The sequence below is a fragment of the Mastigoproctus giganteus genome, chromosome 3 (assembly GCF_048544385.1).
Source record: "Mastigoproctus giganteus isolate SK-2022 chromosome 3, ASM4854438v1, whole genome shotgun sequence".
Classification (NCBI taxonomy): Eukaryota; Metazoa; Arthropoda; class Arachnida; order Uropygi; family Thelyphonidae; genus Mastigoproctus; species Mastigoproctus giganteus.
Window position 1 is genome coordinate 142,057,093 of NC_143577.1, and position 25,641 is coordinate 142,082,733.

The 25,641-nt window shown below is 36.1% G+C and overlaps 1 protein-coding gene and 1 pseudogene across 3 annotated transcripts in view; both read right to left on the reverse strand.

The window, feature by feature from the left end:
• The window catches only part of LOC150088294 (colorectal mutant cancer protein), a 498,699-nt gene that overhangs the window by 309,390 nt on the left and 163,668 nt on the right, over positions 1-25,641 (reverse strand). For all 3 annotated transcript variants that reach the window (XM_090369448.1, XM_090369449.1, XM_090369450.1), the window contains one exon: positions 6,123-6,236. In XM_090369448.1, the coding sequence (XP_090225574.1) occupies positions 6,123-6,236 (114 nt within the window). The remainder of the gene's footprint in view (positions 1-6,122; positions 6,237-25,641) is intronic.
• LOC150088295 (high mobility group protein DSP1 pseudogene) lies at positions 15,573-20,843 on the reverse strand (annotated as a pseudogene).

The window sequence follows — 25,641 nt, forward strand, 5'->3', positions numbered from 1 at the left end:
TCTGTAGACTTTTCAGGACCAAGATATCACAACAAGGAATACAACATCTTTCTGAAGGTGATAAATCCCTAGAAACCTATAGGTAAAAAGAAATCAAAAGAAGAAAAAATTACTCAAGAAACACGTATGATGAACCAAAGATGACAAATGAAGATTTGTTTGTTTATTTGGTTTTTAGGAGCATTAGCAATTAAGGCTATATTGCTCCGAAGATATGCGGTGGTCATTCCATGACCTTTCTGCATCCTCCATATTTGGTGGTCACTGGCGCGAACCCCGGTCTAATCAAGAAGTGTGTGCTACGCGCTGCTGCTCCTGGACACCTGGCTACGGAGGTACCAAAATAAAGAGCAAGACAAACACTGACAAGGAGAAAATTTTGGGTGTACTGAATGATGCAAAGCCATTAGAAAGAGACTCAGAGAGGACATAAGAAGATTTAACACAAGAAAAATAGGACAAGCATTAATTAAGGGAAAACAAGTAAGTTAAATCAGCAGTCATGAGCAGTAATACAGAAAGACGAATGATACTAAATCTCAAGAATAGTGTACTTATAAATAGCAGAGAAGGCATAATTCAAATACAAATTATTGTATTTGAATTATGCCAACACAACGAAAGTTTGTAGTAGAAGTCTACTATAAAGTATTATATAAGGAGCAAGGGAATGATGCCAGCAGCAGGGAGGATGGATCACAAATTAGCCACACATATGAGATACCCAATATCCTTCCTGATGAGGTGGAATATGCATTGAAGAAAATGAAGAATCAGAAACCAGAGGTGAAAATGAAGCTACTGTAGCACTGATAAAATTGGGAGAAAGAGACATGACACAGAAACTGGCAAGACTCTTTGCAAAATACATTACGAAAGGCATGACACCTAAAGAGTGGCATAATGCAATCATAATTTTGCTGCATAGGAGATAAATCAGAAATTGGAAATTATAGACCAATTAGCTTGTTGCCCCACATCTACAAGCTGTTCACAAGGGTCATTACTAACAGATTAGGACGAGAAACAATTGAAAGAGCAAGCTGGCTTTACAACAGAAATCTCAACTATGGATCACCTTCAAGTAATATCACAGCTAATGGAGAAAGAAAATGAATATAAAATGCCATAATGCCGGGCATTTGTCGATTGTGTAAAAGCTTTTTTTTTTTTTTTTTTTATGAAAACCCCAAACACGAAAGGTATCAAAACCTATAGTACTTAGTACCGTGCATGGGTTGGAGGAGAAGTATGGGGGGGGATGCCAGAAACTTTGCTCTAGAGACTAAACATGGGTTTCACCACTTCAAGCCTCCAATAAGCAAAGTGGTGGTATTTCACCAATTTTTGGGCACTGGAAAGACAAGGCATAGACATCCCATAGACTAGGATTTGGAGGAAAATATATGAGAATGCTACCTCCTTCATTAGACAAAAAAAAAATAGTAGCAAATTTAAAGTTCAGAAAGGAGTTCAACAAGGAGACAATACCTCCAAAGTTGTTTATTGCTACCCTTGAGGAAGCTTTCAGAAGATTGAACTGGTCGCAGAAATGAGTCAATGTGAATGGAGAGTACCTAAACCATTTATGATTTGCAGATGACATGGTGTTCATAAGCCATGATCCCAAAGAATTAGAGGAAAATCTTAATCAGTTATGCAGAGTTAAGGATTTTGGACTAAAGATGAATATGGCTAAAACAAAAGTATGACGAACAAGATGCCACAGAAAGAGATATAATCATTGAAGGAGCAGAAACTGAAAAGGTGGATTCATATACGTACTTATCTTGGACAAGTCATTATCTGTAATAATGATAAATGGCTGAAAGTCAAGGAAAGAATATATCTTGGATGGATAGCATTCAGAAAATACAGGCAGTTCTCGCTTTACGAGTTCCCGCATTTACATGTTTTTTTTTTTTTTTTCAATTGCATTAATTGCAAAAAATGAATGTTAAACATTCATAAATACCGCATTTCAAACAAGTGTGTAGTTATACAATACAGTGTACCGCACTTTACGATATTAATCCGTTACCATCATATCGCAGAAATATTGTAATGTGAACCCAATAACACATTGTTTTTTGGTAATTCATTCCACAACCTCGGAAGTTCAAATTTTCGCTATATAACTCCCCAAAAAGTCATTTTTATAGTGAAAATTGTATTAGTTACCAATTCAAATGATTAAACGCACTACACTTTCGACATTATCATATGTTATAAGAACTAATTTTGAACGGCTTTATGATATTTTTCTAAAGCACATTTCTGGAAGTCACGACCATAAAACAATAAAAACAATTTGCACTTTCCAGTTTATTGGGCTTTTCGGTTATTGCAAGCAATTATAAATGAGTAGTAAACTCGATGTTATTGCATTTGTGAAAATACCGATAGCCGGAATTGTGTGGGTTTTTATGTTATTATGGTGAAATGTGTTTGCCCTTTACTGAAATCTTCAATCATATAAAAAACAAATACATTTTCAGAATCTTCTCTTCATTCCTTTTTTTTTTTTTTTTTTGCTTCATAAACTTTTTACTCCACGCAAATCGTGTTAGTTGTAATTTGTGTGTTCTGTTAAAAAATGCTTATGCATGCTATTGAAATTTATAAAGAAAAGAGAAAATTATCTTGAAAATAAACGCCTCTTGAAACAATTCTGAAGAAGACAACTTATGCAACAAACCACCGAGTGCTAAGCCAATAATGAGTGATCAACGAGTGTGCATTTAGTCGATGATGATGATAAAGAATAAACATTCTTTAACATTTGTAAGTCATAAATAATTTCTCTATTATTATAATTTGCTTGATTTTACAGGCTACGTTTTCATTTCTTTGTATAAAGCAATCATTGTTTAAACAAACTAATTAACCAAATAATTTCATTGTTGATAAAGTAACCCCAATTTTTAACATTATGTCTGTGGGAAATAAATTCTCGCTTTACGAGCACGTGCAAGGAACGAATTAACTCATAAAGTCGAGAACTACCTATATAGTCACATACCAAGGAGCAATATCTCAATTTATCTGAAACATAAAATAATAAACCAATGTATACACTCCACCATGATTTATGGAAGTGAAACTTGGACACTCACCAAAAGAATGGAATACAAACTGAAAACTACACAGCAAAGAATGGAACGAATTATATTATTAGGAATCAGACTGTTGGATAAGAAGAGAAACACATGGATTAGGCAGCAAACACAAGTAAAGGACATTCTTATGAAAACTAAAGAACTGAAATGGCCTTGGGCAGGACACATAGCTCGAAGACATGATGACAGATGGACTAAGAAAATAACAGAATGATACCCAAGAAGAACTAAAAGAAAACCTGGAAGACAACAACGGAGATGGACAGATGAAATTCATGGGTTCGTAGGTAGTAATGGGATTTATGTTGCACAAAACAGAAGGAACTGGAAAGTTGCTGGAGAGGCCTTCATCCTGCAGTGGATTGAAAATGGCTGATGATGAACATACAAACTGTGTTCATCATCATTATGATGAATTAAACACCTAGGGAGTAATTGTGCAGTCTTCTGAGCAGTGCAGACAGGCTGCAAGAGTAACTCATGGGTCTTGTCAATGATATACAGTAATTTTGAAAGCAAGGATAAAGAAGTGATTATTTCCTTATATAAGACAATGGTTCCTGTACCTTGAGTACAGGCTGGCCTCGATTAACGCAATCAATTCGTCCCGCGAGTGCATCGCGCAAAACGGAAATGCGTTAATCAAATATAATAATCAATAGGAAAAATTATAATTGGTCCTTGACCTTCTGGAATGTCCATAAAGAATTTTAAAAATACCTTTTAAATAACTTTTTAACTGTATACAATGTAAAAAAATAATGAAAATAATTATGGAATTAAATGTTTATTGCATAAAACAGCAGTTCCCAAACTGTGCGCCGCGAAATACTTTAAATTTTCGAGGGAAACACAGCGATACTCAACATCTGTCGGACACCGCGTGAACTATTAACTCGAGATAGTTCACACTTTCAACATTTCATATTAAGTTCTTTGGACCTACTTAATAAACAGAACTGTTAGGTATTTCTTTTGGCCTAGGTGTGCCGTGAAAAAAATTTACTGAGACACTAAGGGCGCCATGAACCGAGAAAGTTTGGGAACCTCTGACATAAAATACACAATGAAGAAATTACTGTTGCAGAAATATTTGAACAGTGTTGACTTTCTCTTTTCATCAATCAATTTTTGATAGCCAACAACAATCTTCTCTGGGCCCTGGTGAAATAAATATCGCAGAGAACTTCAAACATTTTGTTTGAGGTTCTCTGCGATAGAAAAGATTTCATCTAGTTCTTTTACCATTATCGCCTTCATGGTAACATTTTCATCTGGCTCATTTAAAAATTAGAATTTTTAAATGCAAGTCTGCATTGACTTTATTAGCGGGAGACAAACAACTAACACGTCTTCTTCCGATGGTTGAGGGAACACACTGAGGGGGGCAGAAGGCAAATGTTTGTTTATTGCCCGTCTGATGTGCGGTAAGTTTAATGCGTGATTCAAATCTTTTTCAACTATCACATAAAAAAAAAAAAAAGATCGCGTTAACTGGAAATTTGCATCGTGTAAACTGAAAAGTGGTATAATTTTTCAAATAGTGGTAACTGAAATACACGTTAATCGAACTCGCGTTATGCGAGACCTGGCTGTACTGCATACAGGCCTGGAGGCCTCATTTTAGGGTTGCTCTTACCAAGAAGTTCTGCAAATTGCTGGAGCGTCCGGAGACTAGGCACCTGTGAGGTGATCTAATTGAGGTGTATAAGACCTTGAATGTCAATGCTGATGGGATCCTTCTTCTTCTTGCTCTGATTATGCACCTGAGGGAGAATAAATTCAAATTGAGGAAAGACAGTTATAGAATAGATGTGCAGAAATCTGCATTTAGCCAGTGGGTGGTTGATTGCTGGAACAAACTACCAACTGTTGTTGCATAAGATGATAGCTTAAATAAACTCAAGCAGAACAGACAAACTTTTGGAGTGAAATGGGAAGGTTTTTTTTTTTTTCCCGGCTGATGCTGTATAAGCTTGTTTACTTGCATCATATGCCTCTACTAATGCTAATAGTCTACCCATGATTTAAAATTCTTCAACCTTATGCCAGTACTCTAGTAATTGTGGAATGGTCCTCATTGAGTAGCAGAGCATTTCTGATTTTACTGGATGACTATCCTCTACACTAGCATGTTACAGGGGGAACAAGAGAAAGCAATACTCTTGAACTGATTAATTTTTGATACACTGCTGATAATTAGCACTGCATTAAAGTCTCTTTTTGGTAACATGTATAACTCATTAAATAGAAACTGAAATACTCAAAATCAAAGTGGTACCAACCTACGGAACACATGCCACCTTGGTACAATCAGCTCTCGTCCAATTTTGAAAAAATAACTTAAAAAAATTACCAAACTGATCTTGAAAAAAATCAGAAATGATAATAAATTCATGCTTTTGCAAGGGATTTTTAGTGCTCTTACAGAAGGATGTTAACAGAATAACTTCTGAAATGGAGTCTGTAATTGTTGTTTTTTTTTTTGATCTGTCGATGGGTGGTGCACAAAGTTTCAACGTAATATGCAGCCAGTGTTCCCCCAAGACCTATCAAATGGGAGCACTGCCAGGTGAATTTAACTGACCGCCCTGCTAAAGGTACCGCATGGAACTGCTCACTGATCTCGATCAATATTAATTTGAATATACTATGCGATCGAGGTCAATGCAACAGGAGCACATAATGTTGAATTATGAAATTAATTTTTGTTCTGGATTGCTTAAGTTACATTTATAAATAACAGAAAATTTTATAATATTGTGAAGTATTACACTTCCCCACCCAGCTACTTCATAATACCACCTGGCTAGCAAAATTTTCTGGGGAGAACACTGTGCAGCATATTGCAATAAAAATTCGCCTTCTTACACTAAACTACTCAAAAAATCTGAACCTGTTTCAGAATTTAAAATAACTATACAGAAAATACAGTTGCAGCAATACTATATATTTTCAATGTAACATTTTCAAGATATTTACTAACATTTATTTTGAATTTACCTGTGTTCTGTTTAGCTGCCTTTCTAACATGTCCCTTTCTTGTGAAATATGCTGCAACTTATTGGTTAGCTCCAAAATTTCACCTTTTAGTGAGGCTAATGCTGCTAAATGAAGCTAAGGAAAGATAAAAATGTAAGGGATTTATAACAAAGAAGTTTCAGTACTTACGATAATTTAAATTTATATTCCAGAAAAATATTTTTTCAGAAGTTTAATTTTAGTTTTTTTGGATGGGAGGGTGATATTATGATTATTATTGTTGTTGTTTCTCTTATATTATTTCTCCCTGATTGGAGGTTCCACCTTGTGACGGGCATTGCTACCAAGTACATAGGGTGGTTTTTGTTCTGTCTGGTGTTACTGTTGGTCGATGAACTCTCTAACTATCCTAGGTGTTCAGGATTGAGACTTCTGGAGTTCCTTGTAGGTGTTCTCTGGGAGACCTATTGCTGCTAGGCTCTTACATAGGGTCTTTGGCACCATAACGGTGGTTGACAAGATTATTGTTACTTGTTGCATATGCCACATCTCTTTGATCTCCTGTCTTAGGTTATGTACTTCCTGATTCTTTTCATCTTGGGTTTTCCAGAGCTTGCCAGTGTTGGGCACTGCTATGTCAATCAGATATTATGATATAACCTTTTCTGTCTTATCCAAAAGGGTTATGTCCGGTCTGTTGTGTGGGATTATCTTTTCTGTTATTATGGCACAGTCACAGTACAGTGTGGGTTGAGGTTTCTAGTAATGCCTGGGTTCGTACTTGTAGTATGGTACATTTTCTTTAATCAACTGGTATTTCCTCGCTAGCTTCTGATGAATTATCCTGGCTACCTGGTTGTGTCTATGAGTGTACTCAATCTGGGTGATCACCCTACATCTCGCAGTGACGTGTTGGATCGTTTCTGAGGCCAGGTGGCATCATCAACATGTTGATTAACTGGTATTGGATAGTGAGCATGAATCCTTCAGTATCAGGGTAGAGTGTCCCACTCATGAGCCATGTATTGGAAGCAATTTTATCTATGTGATCTTGATGGAGATCATTGTAGTGTCTGCCAGGGAGTGTCATCTTTGCCCTCCTTCCTAGCTTCATTTGTGCCTCCTGGTTGGGAGGGGACTCCTTGCTTAGATTGAGTTGGGTATACCTTTTGTCTATTTTCCTTATGGCCTGGTAGAGTGCTGCTGTGTGTGTTTCTGGAAGTAATCCTTCAGGTTAGCTGTCACTGTTTTCTGTTGCTCAATCAGGTCTATTATGCCCCTTCCTCCCTTTTTCTGAGCTATTGTCAGTCTCTCCACAGCTGACTTTGGGTGGTGTTGACAGCTTTTGGTCATCATTGTCCTTGTCTCTCTCTCATAATATCCTCCAGCTCGATGTTAGTCCAATCTATGACCCCAAAGGAGTATGTTAGCTACATAGGTGTTTATGGCTTTAACTGTTCCCTCCATTTAGCTTTGCTTTCAGCAGGCTTCTGAGTCTCTGATTCTGATGGAATTTTTTGATCAAGTCAGCCTTGATTTCCTTGTGTTTTTAATGCTGAGCATGCATCATCCCCAGGTATTTGTAGGTCTCTCCCTCTGTCGAGGCTTCGTTCTTTTTACCAGTCTGTAGCTGGTAGTTTCGGCTGACTAATTTTCCCTGGTGCAATCTGTGGGTCTTGCATTTGTCCAGACCAAATTCCATCTTGATATCTTTGCTGAAATCTTCAGTGATCCGGGGTAGCAGTTGATGGAGTGTTTCTCAGTTGCCACGTTGAGCTTGATATCATCCATGCACATCAAGTGGGTGAGGGTGTACAGATTGTTCCTTCCTTCTTTGAGGTTATATTCATACTTATTATTATTATCAGAAACTATAACAAGAAATTGAGTCTGAAGTTTAAAAATATTTTCTACAAGCAGTTTGATTGCAAAAAAATATAAATTTTCACAAATCAGAAAAGCAAAATCAATTTGTCTCTGCATGAAAGGGCATGCTCTCTCTCTCTCACTCTCCCCCCCCACTCTTTACTCTTCATTATAAAGAAATATAATCACCATTCATAACAACATTGACAGAGTTCTAGGACAACTGGCACTGCATACAAAATAAGTATTAAAATTTAACAAAATATATGAATGATGGATATTTTTTTTTTTTTTTGCTTTATTATAAAATGTTAAGTTTAACCAGGATAATGGACTTATAACTCAAAATTCACTCAAAAGGGTAAAAATAATAATAAAGATAAACAAGACAAATTATTATTAAAATTCCAGCAATGAAGTGATACTGAATGGCCTGCAATGTTAACATTCCAAGAATATAAATGGAAAATCCCTAGACCAACATAGGGCATAAAACATGGCACAGCATGTTGTCCTATGTTGTAGAAGAAATAAAATGAAAGGAAGTTGTCTTCATGGGTATATTCACAAACTCATGAAATGACTTAAATTCTATAATAGACCACATATAAGAATTCATTCACAATTAACAGATTAGCAATTATTTTGCATGAAATTACCTATATGGCAAATCATTCCAAATTTTATTAAAATCCAACACTGAGTGCAGATGGCTGTGGTTCTGTGGACAGTGCTTGTGGTCACAAGTAATGAGATTAAGGGTTCAAAGGCCATACACGTCTGGCGAAAATTCATAGCACATTGGAAACTACAACTGCAAAAAATTTGGCAGCTATAGTTTCCATGAAAACATTCATGGCTAATTGGAAACTATTGCTGTCAAAGATCTGGAGCCCAAATTCAAAAAGAAGGTACTTTCCAAATAAAAAGAAATTTATTTTGAATTACCTGTGTACGTATAGGTAACTCAAGTACATGTATATGTAACTCAAGTGTATATCATCATCTTCAGCCGTTTTCAATCCACAAGGATGAAGGCCTCTCCAGCAACTTTACAGTTTCTTCTGTTTTCTGCAATGACCATCCACTTACTGCCCACGAACTCTTGAATTTCAACTGTCCATCTCCGTTGTCATCTTCCAGGTTTTCTTTCAGCTCTCTTGGGTACCATTCTGTTATTTTCTTAGTCAATCTGTCATCATGTCTTCGAGCTATGCGCCCTGTGCAAGTCCATTTCAGTTCTTTAGTTTTCATAAGAATGTCCTTGTGTGTTTGCTGCCTAATCCATGTGTTTCTCTCCTTATCCAACAGTCTGATTCCTAATATAATTCATTCCATTCTTTGTTGTGTAGTTTCAGCTTCTTTTCCATTCTTCGATGCATATTTTTCAGCTTCTCTTCCATTCTTTCGGTGAGTGCCCAAGTTTCACTTTCATAAGTCATGGTGGGGAATACGTTTCAGACAAATTGGGATATTGCTCCTCGGTGTGTGTGACTATATTTCCTGAATGCTATCCATCTGAAACGTATTCTTCTCTTGACTTCCAGCCATTTATCAATTACTTTTACATCAATTACTGCTCCTTCAATGTCACATATCATATGTCACAAAAAGGGACATACTTGTTCAGCATTACTTGTGTTTTAGCCATAATCATCTTTAGTCCAAAATCTTTACTAACAACTCTACATAACTGATTAAGATTTTCTTCTAATTCTTCAGGATCATGGCTTATGATCACAATGCCATCTGCAAATTGTAAACGATTTAGGTACGCTCCATTCACATTGACTCCTTTCTGCGACCAGTCCAATCTTCTAAAAGCTTCCTCAAGGGCAGCAGTAAACAACTTTGGAGATATGTGTCTCCTTGCCGAACTCTTTTTTCAGTTTTAAATTTGCTAGCACCTTTGTCTAGTCTAATAAAGGAGATAGTGTTCTCATATATTTTCTTCAAAGTCATAATGTATGTATGGGGTGTCTATGCCTTGTCTTTCAAGTGGCAAATATTGCCTTATGCTGTAAGGAGTCAAATGCCTTTTCATAATCCAAAAATTCCAGGCATAATGGTGTAATATATTCATTTGCTTTCTCCTTTAGTTGCAATATTATGTCAAGGCAATCTATAGGTGAGAATCCTGTCCTAAAGCCAGTTTGCTCTTTTGGTTGATTCTCCTCATGTATTCTTTCTAACTCTTACTAACTCTGCATAACTGATTAAGATTTTCTGCTAATTCTTTGGGATTGTGGCTTATGATCCCAATGTCATCTGATCATAAATGGTTTAGGTACTCTCAATTCACACTGACTCCTTTCTGCAACCAGTCCAATCTTCTGAAAGCTTCCTCAAGGGCAGCAGTAAAAAACTTTGGAGTTATTGTATCTCCTTTTCGAACTCCTTTCTCAGTTTTAAATTTGCTACTGTCTTTTGTCTAGTCTTATAAAGGAAGTAGTGTTCTCATATATTTTCTTCAAATCATTATGAATGTGGTGTCTTTGACATATTCTTTCTAATCTGTTAGTAATGACCATTGTGAACAACTTATAGATATGGGACAACAAGCTAATTGGTCTGTAATTTCTAATTTCTGATTTATCTCCTTTCTTATGCAGCAAAATTATGATTGCATTATTCCACTCCTTAGGCATTATGCCTTTCCTAATGCATTTTATTTATAAAGATTCTTGCCATTTTCTTTGTCATGTCTCTTGCTCCCAATTTTAACAACTCTACAGTAGCTTCATCTTCACCCAAGGCTTTCTGATTCTTCATTTTCTTCAATGCATATTCTACCTCATCAGGAAGCATGTATGTCAATATGTGTTGCTAATTTGTTTTCCATCTTCCCCATTGCTGGCATCATTCCTCACTCTTTGTAGTATTCTACTATTTGAATTATACCTTCTCTGCTATTTATAGGTATGCCATCACTATTCTTTGGTTTCAGTATCATGTCTTTCTGTATTACTGATCATGACTGCTGATTAAAGTCCTCTGTTTTGTCCACCTCTCTCGTGTTAAATCTTCTTATGTCCTCACTGAGTCTCTTTCTGATGGCTTTGCATAATTCAATATACTCAATTTTGTCCTTGTCAGATTTATCTTGCTCTTCATTTGTCGTCTCTGGTTCATCATGACAAGTGTTTCTTGTCTAATTTTTTCTTCTTTAGATTTCTTTTTACCTACAGGTTTCTCTTTATCACATTCAGAAAGTTGTATTCCTTGTCTGCAGAAGCTCAAACCTGTTCTTAAGTTCCAGTACATACTGCTTTTTCTCCTCTTCTATTATCTCAAAGACCTTTATATTATTTACTCGAGTCAGTTTTTCCCCCATTCTTTTCTTACATCTATATCAAGTGTGCATCTTATCACTCTGTGATCACTTCTAACATTTACCATATTCAGGATGGTAGCATCATTCACAATATATCTTCTGTTAGTGAGGATGAAGTCAATTTCATTAGTTGTGACTTTATTTGGGTTCTTCCAAGTCCACTTTCTGTTCACCCTCTCTTGAAAAAAGTGTTCATTACTGACATTCCTCGAGATTCTGCAAATTCCACAAGTCTTTCACCTCTTTCATTGTTTTCGCCAATTCCAAAATTTCCCATAGTTTCCCTTTCTGTGCTGTTTTGTCTCTTTCCAACCATAGCACTGAAGTCCCCCATAATAATGGTGTCGTGAGTTTTCTGTTCATCTAGAAGTCTCAATTTCAGTGTATATTTCTTTAACCTCTCCATCATCGTGGCTCAATGTTTGTGTAAATATCATTATAACCTTTAGTTCGTACCTCTTAGAAATCCTGAATAGTAGTCTTACACCCTTGGAGATGTCCTTTTGAATTCCAAAACATTGTTTTTTATATCTTTATGGACCAGAAAGCCAACTCCACCTTCGCTCTTTTCACTGTTTCCATTGATGAACTTCAAGTGATTTATTTCTTCTTGCTTCAGTCAAGCCAATGAAATTCCAATTCACATTTTCTAATTCCTTTTCCAGCTCTAATATCCTCTCTTCATCGATGAGTGATCTTACATTGAAACAGATCAAGTTCAGTTTCCGTGCATGGCAGCCTGGTCATACCGAGAGATTCTTAGCACTCTCTACTTCCACTCTGATCCTCTTGCTGCCATAAGAAAGGAAGTGAAAACCATTAGGGACTGAGGGCCATTTGTTTCATCGTGTTGTCTTATGTTGGAGGGTTTGGTCTTTTTCTCTTCACCCCGACCAGGCATCTTGAAGAGAACCACTCTACATGTTCGTTGCCACCAAATTGACGTAACAGGGCTTACTATCAAGAAGGTGTGCATGAGTGGATTTTAGGGAGGCAGGCCAACCAGACTTCTTCTAAACCTCCTAAAATAGAAAGATATTGGATCCATCAGTGTTTTAGACTGAGCAATAACACAGAATGCCTGTTTCCCTCTAAACCAGTGGTTTTCAACCGGGGTGCCGCAACAAAATTCCAGAGGTGCCACCTAATTCGGGTTTAAGTTACTTAAACTTATTATTATTTTTTAATTTATGTTTATTTCATTATAAAAAGGTGTACAGTATCTTTTTAATTTTTTGGTGATCAATAATTGATGTTTACTTAGTATGTCTATATAAAGAATAAAATTATATACTGTATATATATAATTTGTATTATGAAATGTAATTTTTATAATTATATTATTGTAATAAATATCATATAACATTTTTTTAATATTATATATATTTTTTTATTTTTTTAATATTATATATATTTTTTTATTTTTTTAATATTATATATATATACATACCTACAGAGAGAGAGAATCGGATCTAACAGGCAGAAAATTGAGTAGGGGTGCCGTTATTATAAAAAGGTTGAAAACCACTGCTCTAAGCCCGTGTATGTGTGTGTGTGCGCACGTATACACAGTAAGCACCAATTATAGTGATCACATTTGCAAATTGAATTTTGATTCTAATAAAAAGATTTTAATAAGTGAAAATCCATAAATAGTATGCTATAAAAATAAAGATTTAAAGCACAAATTTACACTTTATTATCAAAGTTTTATACAAGTTAAATGATACATGAAAATCGGAAGAATATTATCCACAAGTTAGCAAAATAAAAATAAATTTATACTTACATACAAGCAAAGTGACATATTAAACATAACGCTTTGTAATATGATTATAATTTAAAATAGTCACTTATTTTAGATTGCTTTAAATTATCACTTAAGTCTATTTATAGATTTTTCAATATTGTATAACAGTCTATATTCACAATTACTTGCATCAGTTTCTTCCAACGCTCTCCTCAGTACAGCTATAGCTTCACGAGTTTGCCGTTTTGTAACTGGAATTCGTTCGGGTTCGTCTTCATTTTCCTCCTCCTCCTCGGTAAAATTATCAGTAACAGACTGGGCAATTTCTTCATCTGTTAAAGCTATAGTAACTTGTAGATCACCATCTATGTTCACCCATGTCTTCAAGCTTTTCAACGTAATCAGTATCATGACTTAATTGCCTATTATAAATAATTAATCCACATGTTTTGGAAACAGTTTCTAATGCATGTTTTGGAAACTTCATTCCAGGCAATCATTGTCATATGAAATGCATCTAGAACAGTTATCTGCTTTGAAATATCGGATGATGTTCTTCATCTATAGACTGCATGATTTTTTTTTTGGGTAGTAAAATTTAAAACACAGTAAAAAAAATACGCGTCAATGTTATTTCCAATTTGTGTGTGCGTGGCATGTGCTGTTATGCACACAGCACACAAATTGAAAATAACATGACACATGCCAGTGAGACGAAGTTTAGAAATAAAAATGAAGAGCAGATTTCAGTGAAGGGGAAACACATTTCACCATAATAACGTGAAAACACAGAATTCCAGCTATGGATATTATCGCAAAAGCAATAAGATCGAGTTTATTACCCATTTACTGCATTAACAGAAAAGCCCAATAAACTAGAAACTGAAAATAGTTTTTGTACTGTTTATTGGTTGTGACCTCCAGAATTGTGCTTTAGAAAAATATCACAGTGGCTTTCACAACTGATTCTGACATAACCAAATATGCGATTCTAATAAACAATGCAGTTGTGGTGCATTTTATTGATCTGAATCGGTTCTTTAAAATTTGATTCTATAAAGTGGCTGATTCTAATAGTAATAGTGGCATGTGATGCAAGAAAGCAAGCATATGAGCTTATGTAGCATCAGACAAAAAAAAAAAAAAAAAAAAAATTCACACAACCATTCCCTCTAAATGTTTGTCCAGTTCCTCCTTAAATTTATTTAACCTATCAAATTCCACAACAACAGATGGAAGTTTGTTCCAGCAATTAACCACCCGCTGGCTAAAGGCAAATTTCCGCACATCTATTCTACAGCTGTCTTTCCTCAATTTGAATTTATGCCCCCCTAGGTTCGTAATCTGAACAAGTGGAAGAATCCCATTAGAATTCAGCGTGCTCAACCCATTCAAGGCCTTATACACCTCAATCAGAAAACCTCACAGGTGCCTAGTCTCGAGCCGCTGCAATTTGCAGAACTTAAGCCTCTCTTGGTAAGCGGATCCCTTCATTCCCCTCACCAATCTTGTTGCCCTTCTCTGTACACGCTCAAGCAAATCTACATCCTTCTAAAATGAGGCCTCCAGACCTGTACACAATACTCCAGGTGCGGCCTGACCATTGCCTTATACAGAGGGACAATCACCTACTTTTCCCTGCTAGTAAAATTCCTGACAAAATCCCATGATCTGCTCTGGCAGCTTGTCTGCATTGCTCAGACAGGCTGCCAATAACCACATAATACCTAATGGCTTCATCTGGATTGTTCCCATCATGTTGCAGGTTAAAAGAACTGTAATCCTGTCCTTGATCTTCTTTCCTGCAGATCAGAAGAAGTTTTAAAAATCATGCAATGGCCTGGGATAGCCCTGTAGTACAACCAAAAAAGCAAGTAGATGGTGTAAATTACACAAAATATTACTTCTAGGTGTAAATTACACAAAATATTACTTCTATCACTCACTCACACACACACACACATATATATATACACTTTAGTATCCTTTACTACTGCTTTGCACTCTTAGGTACAACTGTCATATTACTTTTATTATTCAATTAACTTTTTGCCTCATATTTATCATTTTATCCATACTTTTTATATATATACACACACTGGTGTTCAAAGAAAGTGCATCACTCTTTAAAATTGTAATTGTCGTCCGAATAATGTAAGTATATGGCAATATTTCTTAGAGATTGTATCAGATAAGATTGACATGCGTAGGTGATGATGTAATATTGCATCGACTGTTACTTTCAGCTATATAAGCACGCTCTGCAAGAGTTGCAGTCATTCCTTGATTGTGTCGGGATGGTGAGTTACGTACAGTTGACGCCACAAAAAAATGTGCTATCGTTGCTTTACGTGAGGATGTTCTTGGCATCATATTGCTTATAGAGTGTCTTGTAATCAGTTGACAGTTATCAGATTTCTTTCCAAACTCAAGAATACTGGTTCTGCTGATAGGAAAAAAGGAACCGAATGCAAATGAATCTCTATGCCAAAACAGGACCACATTTTGAAGAACTTATGCCTTAAACACCATAAAGCTTCTTAGTCTGAGCTGAAAAGAGAATGGGAAGAATATACAGGAGTGTTAGCAAGTGCAGTAACAGTTCAGAAATGGACTTCAGACAGTCATCTTAAGAAACCCCTCCTCACACAAAAAATGAAAAGGGCTCGATTAATTTGGTGTAAGGAGCATGTCAAATGGACCCCCAAGCAGTGAAAGTCAGTTATTTTCTCGGATGAGAAGAAATTCAACCTGCATTCTCTATAGGACCTGACTCCTATAGAAAACTGTTGGCATCGTGTGGAATCTACAGTTGCCAAAAAGAAACCAAAGACCCTTAGTGAACTTGAGGAAGCCATAATTCATGTTTGGAACCACAAACTTCTAACCACTATCTTCAGAAATTGATCTTGTCAATGCTTCAACCGTGTGTTGCTGTCATCAGTTCAACTAAATATTAGTTTGCACTTGTTGAACTTTTCATTTTGTTTTCCATTTAAAATGATGAACTGAAGCAAACTGAGGGCTTCTGATAACATTTCAGCCATAATTGTCATGTTTACCGAAACTGTTGTATAAAGGTTGCAAATGCTCATTTTGGAATATTTTGAGAGCACTTGTCAAATATTACTTAGCTTTGCCTTAACTATTAATGAATATCTTTTGTTTATATTTCTATTTGTGATGCTAGTCATTAATTTTTTTTACCATAGAGAAAAAAAAGGTTAGAAATATGAAATTCCTAGGTGATGCACTTTCTTTGGACACCTGTATATATATATATATATATATAATTCTAATTAAATCCAAATGAATCAAATATTAGGCAGAAATAAGTGCAAAATTAAATGAAAATAAAAAAAGTTAGTAGAGCAGACATCAGTGGCAGCAAATATGCATAAACAACAACATGTTGCGTGTATTTAACTGTAATTTTATGCTTTAATAAAAAGAAATGAAAGTATGCCATTAGCGAGGCAAACCAGTAGAGGAAAGAAGAATTTAACATGCAAAATTAAGAACAGGGTACTGTTGGAGAAACATCATTAAATAATTTTGAAAACAGAGTCCAAGTTAAAAGGAAATATAGCGGTACCCCCCCCCCAATAAGCACCAGTTTCCGAATTACGTGTAAATATCACTATATGTAAATGTAATCTTTTTTTGTCTTTGTATGCTTTTACCTCCTTTTCATATTGAACTTTACCTTTAGCAGTCAATGCCTCATACTTTTGCTTTACATCATCAGACACTTCAATTCCATCTTCTACCTAATTCTTTTGCAATATCTCCAACAATAACATCTTGCATTGTTTATTTCACCTTCAGTATCTCATCATTGCAAAACCAAAAGAAAGCAGAAAATGCTCTCATTGGTGCATTTTCTGCTTGGGATCCTTGCTGCACTTTTGCTTCTTCCCCTTTTCACCCTTGGGATGTTTGTAGTTTGCCATTTCAGATTCATACTTTTTTTTGTCCTTTTCTACCATTTAATGAAAGCATTGTATTTCCTTATCAGACATTGTCTTCAACTTTTCTGCACAGTTCTTTGAAAATTAAGCAAATACCACATTTTGATTAGGATGCTTGTTCTTGTGTTCTTCACGACATGTCTGAACAAAAAATGCATAAAGAGACATCTGTCCACGAGATTGGAAGGAATGGATAGGTGAAATGGGAAGTGTTGGGTTTTTTTTTTTTTTTTTTTTCCTTTGATGCTGTATAAGCTTACTATTTGTGTCACTTGCCACTACTAATGCTAATAGGCAATATATTAATCATTTTAAATACATGCAAACTTTACTGAACTTAACTGTACATCATCATTTCACATTCAGGCTGTCTATTTTAAATGTATGAACATCTTTTCCTTTCAAGTACCCAAAATGAAAGGAAATCAACCATATAATACTGTGCACAGCTCATAAGGTAGAATTTTTCTCAGCGTGGTCTGGGCTAGTTTCACAAGGATGAAACTAGGGCTGAGTAACTTAAATTGAAGGGGAAAAAAATATTTTCTGATGTTATCGAGACAGTGTTGGGTGGTTCAAACGTTGCTAGCATGGGAGAGGATGCAGAGCCTAATAGATTAATTGCAGCTGCAAGTTATTCTTGCAGTGCTTCTATTTGGACATACAATCTGGACAGCAAGGTGTCAGGGATTACAGAGCTTGCTGGGGGGAGGGGGTCTTCATGGAACAAGCAAAAACAAGGGCTGCTAAGAGTATAGTAAAAAAATTTCATGAATTTGAGGTACTTTTAAGTAATCAAAAGAAGATATTGTAGGATTACTGGAGACATGTTGCCACTCAGACAAAGGATGCAGAATTTGAATATGGTGAATACAATATGTAAAGAAAGGACAGCCAGGTTAGGAGCTGGGTGGAGGGGGCTATGCTCTTGGTTAAGAAGCACTTAAAAATCTAAGGCTGTACTGAATTGAAGTGTCTGGCCAGTGCTATGTTCAGTCAGTATGGTGTGGCATAAATGCTGACAAAATAAAAATTAGGGTACGAGCCTGTTATAGGCCAAATGACTGTGATAAGTATAAATGAGCTATCAGACAAATAGAGGTGCTCCTGTAAATCAGAATAGCTTATAATGGGGAACTTTTAACTTTCCAGACTGCAACTTGTGGGCTGGTCACTAACACAATGGCAGAACCTTTCTGGATTTATTTGATGACTGCTTTCTAAAGCAGCATGTTATGAGGGGAAACAAGGGAATGCAATATTCTTGATCTGATTATCACAAATAACTCTTCATGCATTAAGAATCCAGAGAACCACTATATGGTAGCGATCACAATTTGCTGATCTGGGATTTACTTGAGCTGTAACTACTATCAAGGGTAAAGGGAAGAGATATTACAAAAAGGTGATTACAATTGTCTTGGATAGTTTTTAAATTCTTTTCAGTAGGACCAATTCATAATGTTATATAATTCTGAGTGGAAAGCATTCAAGGAAGTAATTATAGAAGCTACCAAACTTTTCGTACAACTACAAGATACTGTTCAAAGTTTAGACCTAAATGGATGACAAATGAACTAATGATACCAGTGACAGAGAAGGAAAAAATGCATGGGATAATTATAAATTAGAAGTAGACAAAGAAACTTGCATATAATTGCAATTAAAGCATAAAGGTAGTTAGGCAGGCAAAGGCACATTACAAGAAAACTCTGGCAAAGAATGCAAAGAAAAGCGTCCCCTTAGTTAGGTTAACACTAGAAGGAAAGGGATGAATCATATTAGCCCACTAGATATGAATGGAACAACTAGTGATGATCCTGATCAGATTATTTACAAATTGAATAAATATTCAGCATCAACATTCATGTGAGAGGTGTTTTTAAAGATAGGAATACCAGAAGTATAATGAGTTATAACTGGGAACTAGAAGATTTGTGATTACTGAGAATAAAGTGGAAGAGAAACTATTGAAACTAAAAAAAAAAAAAAATTAAGGAACCTGGTGTGATGAAATCTATCCAATTATATTAAAATAGGCAATGAAAAAGGTAAGTAATCCTTTAATCATGATAGTGAGCATATCCTTGGACTCAAGGGAAGTCCATAAGAATTGGAGATGTGCAAATGTCTCCCAAATTCATAAACATACCCGCAATCTTGTCTTGTTTTCCTGGAAAAATAATGTTCAATGATCAAAGAATAATTGCAGAATCATTTTTATAGGAATTGTGTTACATGGCAATCAAAGAACACATTCAATAAGACAAGCTATTGTCTATAACTCTGGTAAGCAATATTACAGCACTTTAAGAAAGGGACTGTATGCAAAAATTAACTTTAACATCATATATTTAGATTTCAGGAAAGCTTTTGAAACCCTTCTACACAAAAGACTGTTATATAAAAATTAGATTAGTGTATCATTAGGGGAAAATTACTGCTATGGATAAAGGGATGGTTTAGCAGCAGAAGGAATAGTGATTAATAATATGCAGTGCTCTTCTTACACTAACATTATTTGTGGAGTCTCTTGAGATCCAGTACTTGGTCCCCTTATTGTTTTCAATATTTTTATTAAAGATATTGATGAAGACATATCAAATTTAAAGTCTACAGATGATCGAAGGTTTTTAAGGTGGTTAATGACACAAATTAGGATATGGTGCTGCAACAAGACCTAGATAAATCAGCCATTTGGGCTGAGAAGTGGCAAAAGAGGCTTAACATTGAAAAATGAAAGTTCAATACCGTATGAATTGGGTGGTATCACACTTAAGGTGAAGGAAAAAGACCTGGAAGTAATTATGCAGTCTGACATGAAGTTCTCTGAGCAATGCAGATAGGCTGCTAGGACAGCTCATGATGTTTTGTCAAATAATTTTTATACAGAAATTTTTCCTAATCAGCAACAAGTAGGTGATTAGGCTGCATGCTGAGTAATGCATACAGGTCAGGACATCTAATTTTTGGAAGGATATGGATATAGTGGAATGAGTTCAGATAAGAGCAACAAGCTTAGTAAAGTACTAAGCTTGTTGTACTTTACAAAGGAAAGCTGCAGTTCTGCAAACTGCAGCCTTTCTTCTGCAAGCTAGGTATCTGCAAGAAGACCTAACTGAAATGTTTAGGGCTTTAAATTGATTACTTAAATTAAATGCTGATGACATCTTAACTTTTGCTAGAATGACATACACACATAAGGGATCATAAGTTTAAACTGATATAAAGTGCAGTTGCAGGATAGTTATGAGAAAATTTGACCGAGTATTGGAACAAACTGCCCCATAGTGTTGAGCTGGGCAGTTTTAATAAATTTAAAAAATTAGTCAAACTGTTTGACGATGGTTAGGTGTGGTGCATAGGGCTTTTTTTTTTTTCTTCGTTGTGATACTATATAAGCTTGCTTCCTTGTATCATTTGTCACTGCCAATACAAACTGGCCACATTTATCAAAAATAAAAACATTTTCTTGAGTCACTGATAGAAATGTTCCATCCTGAGCCTGTTCCACATTGTTCAGGAAGGCTAGTACTTATAACTATTGTTCTACTTGTTAGTTATGAATGATTTAATTAAATAATCTTTAAATATCATATGATTGTAGGTGGAATATTTCAACACAAAAGTTAATATCAGTTATTGATGAAATTCAAATCCAAGCTTTTTCACATGATGAAGAAGGACAATGATTATAACCACACTGGCTATAATATTGTGCCATTAGGAGGATGAACACCGTAATTGCTTGTACAGTTAGCATTTTAACAATGCTAACTGTACAAGCAATACTAACTTTTATTTGATTTCAATACAGACATTGAAGTCAAGTAAAATTCATCGAAGGGTATGGTGCAATTCATTAATGTTAAAAACACTACAGACCAGAAGTTCCTAAAGTATGGAGCAAGCCATTAATAGGATTGCACACTGTGTGTGTGTATATACTCATATATATCTAATATTAAAAAATATATATGTTATATGATAGTTATTACAATAACTTTATAAAAGAAAAGATTTTAACAATCTCTCTAATCAGTCGCTTGGAAAAAAAAGACACTTTCAAATCACTTTGTAAATCATTCACTTGGCACTCGGAGCCACCTTCACATCAGCTCTGTTTTTAACTCAACTAGTGCATACTTAGCAACAACATTAAAATGCATATTAACTGAGGATGATCAACAGGCAAAATACATTTCAGTCCTCTTATACAGAGATAAGAGAACACAAGTATACTATAAAAAACTTAAATATGTGTAATATAATTTTTGCTCAGCAACCAATGATGATTTTTAATAATTTATTGTCTTCTAAATAAATTCTTAGAAATTATTTGACAGGTGATAACTACTACTTATTTTATATTCATCTCTGAAGATTAATGATTATTTGGCTTGGGTATAATAAACATTTGTCCCACTTTTCAACCACTTGAAATTCTGTCCTGCTTTCATATTAACAATTCCATCTATTACTAAGAAGTGAACATAAAATTAATTTGAATGTTTTGGCACCATACTGAAGTTTCTGCCTTTTAATGCTTTGTTTCCTATCTTAATGAGCATTTATTAATTAAAAAGTATGCATTTATTATTAATGAGCATTTGTTATTTATGAGCATTCATTATTAAAAAGTAAATAAATTTGATGAATTTGAGGTATTGCTCAAAACATCAAAGGCAGATATTGTTGGGATATCAGAGACGTGGTGTCACACAGATATAAGGAATGCAGAACTGGAATTTGGGGAGCACAACGTCTACAGAAAGGATAGACAGGATAGGAAGGGAGGAGGGGTTATGCTATTAGTTAAGAAACACATAAAATCCAAGGAAGTGAAGCCACTCGACATCGATGGACAGGGCAATGTCGAGTCAGTTTGGTGTGACATAAGCATAGGTAAATCAAAATTGAGAGTAGGAGTGTGCTATAGGCCTAATGACTCTGATGAGTATAATAAGGAACTGTACAGGGAAATAGAGTGGGCCAGTAAATCAGAGTGTCTTATAATGGGAGATTTTAATTTCCCAGATATTGACTGGAATTTGTGGGTTGGTCACTCACACACTAGCAAGGCTTTTGTGGATTTATTGGATGATTGTTTTCTACACCAGCATGTGCGGGAGGCAACTAGAGGGAGTAATACTCTTGATCTGATTATCAGTAGTGATTCTTCATGCATTAAGAATCTGCAGATAAAGGAACCACTAGGTGGCAGTGATCACAGTGTGGTGAAGTGAGATTTACTCAAGGAGGTAACTACCATCAGAGGTAAAGGGAAAGGTTTTTGCTTTCGTAAAGGCGACTACGATGGTCTGAGACAGTATTTAAAAATTCTATACAGTGGGACCAACCGATGATGTTACCAACAGCGAATTCAAAATGGGAAGCATTCAAGGAACTAATCTTGGAAGCTACCAGGCTTTACATACCAACCAAGAAATATTGTTCAAGGTTCAGGCCTAAATGGTTGTCAGATGAACTAATGAGACATATGGCAGAGAAGAAAAATGCATGGGATACATACAAATTAATGGGTGACATGGAAGCCTATGATAGATATAAGTTGGTCTGTAACCAAGTCACAAAGGATATTAGGCAGGCAAAGGCAGATTATGAGAAATCCTTCGCAAAGGATGCAAAGAAAAACAGAAAAGAGTTCTATACCTATTTAAACTCAAGAAGGAAAGGGATGAATCAGATTGGTCCACTGGATGTTGATGGTTCAACAGTTGAGGATCCTGCTCAGGTGGCTAACAATCTAAACAAGTATTTTGCATCTACATTCACACATAAGGAGTTATTCAGGAAGGGGAATGTCGTAGGTGAAGTAAACATTGGCATGTGAGCTAGATGATTTTCTAATAACTGAGAGGAAAGTGGAGGAGAAATTGTTGAGGTTAAACATAAAAAAGGCACCCGGGGTGGATGGGATCTATCCAATTATATTAAAGGAGGCAGCAAAGGAAGTAAGCAAACCCCTAGCCATAATTATGAGAGCTTCTTTGGACTCAGGGGAGGTACCCATAGACTGGAGATGTAACCCCAATTCACAAAGGAGGATCAAAGGCTGACACAAGTAATTATAGACCTGTTAGTTTAACTTCGGTTCCAGGAAAATTAATGGAGGCACTGGTTAAAGAAGCACTGCAGGATCATCTAGACAAGAATTCAGTTATAGCTCAGACACAGCATGGTTTTGTTAAGGGCAGGTCTTGTCTGACCAATTTGATTGGATACTATGATGTAGTCACGAAAGAACTGGATGCAGGGAATAACTTTGACATTATATATTTGGATCTTAGAAAGGCTTTTGATACTGTTGCGCATGGAAGACTGCTGCACAAATTGGAGCAGTGGGGCATTAGAGGCAAATTGCTGATATGGATAAAGAGATGGTTGAGTGGCAGAAGACAGAGAGTGGTAATCAATGGACACTGCTCAACGTGGACTAATGTTATTAGTGGAGTTCCTCAGGGTTCAGTGTTGGGTCCAATGTGTTTTCTGTATTTATAAATAATATTGATGATAGTATATCAAGCTTAATGTCCAAGTTTGCAGACGATACAAAGGTTGGCAGGGTTGTTAAGGACACTACTGATGCTATGCTGCTGCAACAGGATCTGGAAAGGTTGAGCAGATGGGCTGAGAGGTGGCAAATGAAGTTTAACATTGACAAATGTAAAGTACTACATATGGGAAACAGTAACCCCAGATCAACGTATCAACGTATTTACTAATGATATTAAGAGCAGGAGACCAGCGGAATTACTGGACAAGTACAGGTCATTGATGAAAAAAAGCCGTGAATTAGGGTTGAAATTGAAAGTGTCTGCAATTCTGCCCAGACACGATAGGAGGGAGTATACGATGAGAGCCCTGTCAATCAATTCGGCCCTGGAAAGATTGTGCAGGGCTCAAGGGGTAGAATTTTTTTCAGCCTGGTCTGTACTTGTTAACAGGAGAGACTGCTTCTACAGGGATGGGATACACTTAAATTGAAAGGGTGCAAGAATGTTTGCTGATGCTATCGAGGCAGTGTTAGGTGGGTCAGAAAACTGCTAGATTGGGGGGATACAAGGACTAATAGATTAACAGTAGCCACTGGCAGAGGTGAAAGTGATTCTTGCACTGCTTCTATTGGAATGAGCCGCAGCCTGGAAAATAAGATGCAGGAGATTTCAGAGACTGCTGGGAATCACTGGAGTACAAGTAAAGACATGGGTTGTGTTAGGGTAGCTAAGAAAAAGAACAGGTGCATGTATACTTGTGTGTACACCAATGCTAGGAGTTTAGTAAATAAATTTGATGAATTTGAGGTATTGCTCAAAACATCAAAGGCAGATATTGTGGGGATTTCAGAGACGTGGTGTCACACAGATATAAGGGATGCAGAACTGCAATTTGGGGAGTACAACGTCTACAGAAAGGATAGACAGGATAGGAAAGGGGGAGGGGTTATGCTATTAGTTAAGAAACACATAAAAACCAAGGAAGTGAAGCCAGTCGACATCGCTGGACAGTGCAGTGTTGAGTCAGTTTGGTGTGACATAAGCATTGGGAGATCAAAATTGAGAGTAAGAGTGTGCTATAGGCCTAATGACTCTGATGAGTATAATATGAAACTGTTCGGAGAAATAGAGTGGGCCAGTAAATCAGAGAGTCTTATAATGGGGGATTTTAATTTCCCAGATATTGACTGGAATTTGGGGGCTGGTCACTCACACAGTAGCAAGGCTTTTGTGGATTTATTGGATGATTGTTTTCTACATCAGCATGTTCGGGAGGCAACTAGAGGGAGTAATACTCTTGATTTGATTATCAGTAGTGATTCTTCATGCATTAAGAATCTGCAGATAAATGAACCACTAGGTGGCAGTGATCACAGTGTGCTGTGATCACTGCCAAAAGAGGTAACTACCATTAGGGGTAAAGGGAAGGGGTATTGCTTTCGTAAAGGCGACTACAATGGACTGAGACAGTATTTAAATTCTATACAGTGGGATCAACTGATGATATTGCCAACAGCAAATTCAAAATGGGAAGCATTCAAAGAACTTATCTTGGAAGCTACTAGGCTTTGCATACCAACTAAGAATTATTGTTCAAGGTTTAGGCCTAAATGGATGTCAGATGAACTAATGAGGCATATGGCAGAGAAGAAAAATGCATGGGATACATACAAATTAACACGTGACACAGACGCCTATAATAGATACAAGTTGATCTGTAACCAATTTACAAAGGAGGTTAGGCAGGCGAAGGCAGATTACAAGAGATCCTTGGCAAAGGGATGCGAAGAAAAACAGCAAACAGTTCTTTACTTATGTAAACTCTAGAAGGAAGGGGATGAATCAGATTGGTCCACTTGAGATCGATGGGTCAACTGTTGATGACCCTGTTCAGGTAGCTAACAAACTAAATGAATATTTTGCATCGACATTCACACATGAGGAGTTATTCAGCGAGGGGAATTCAAAGCCAGAGGTGTATTCAACTCTAGCAGTAAGCTAGAGAATCTTGTAATAACTGAGAGCAAAGTGGAGGAGAAATTGTTGAAGATAAACACAAGAAAGGCACCTGGGGTCGATGGGATCTATCCAGTTATATTAA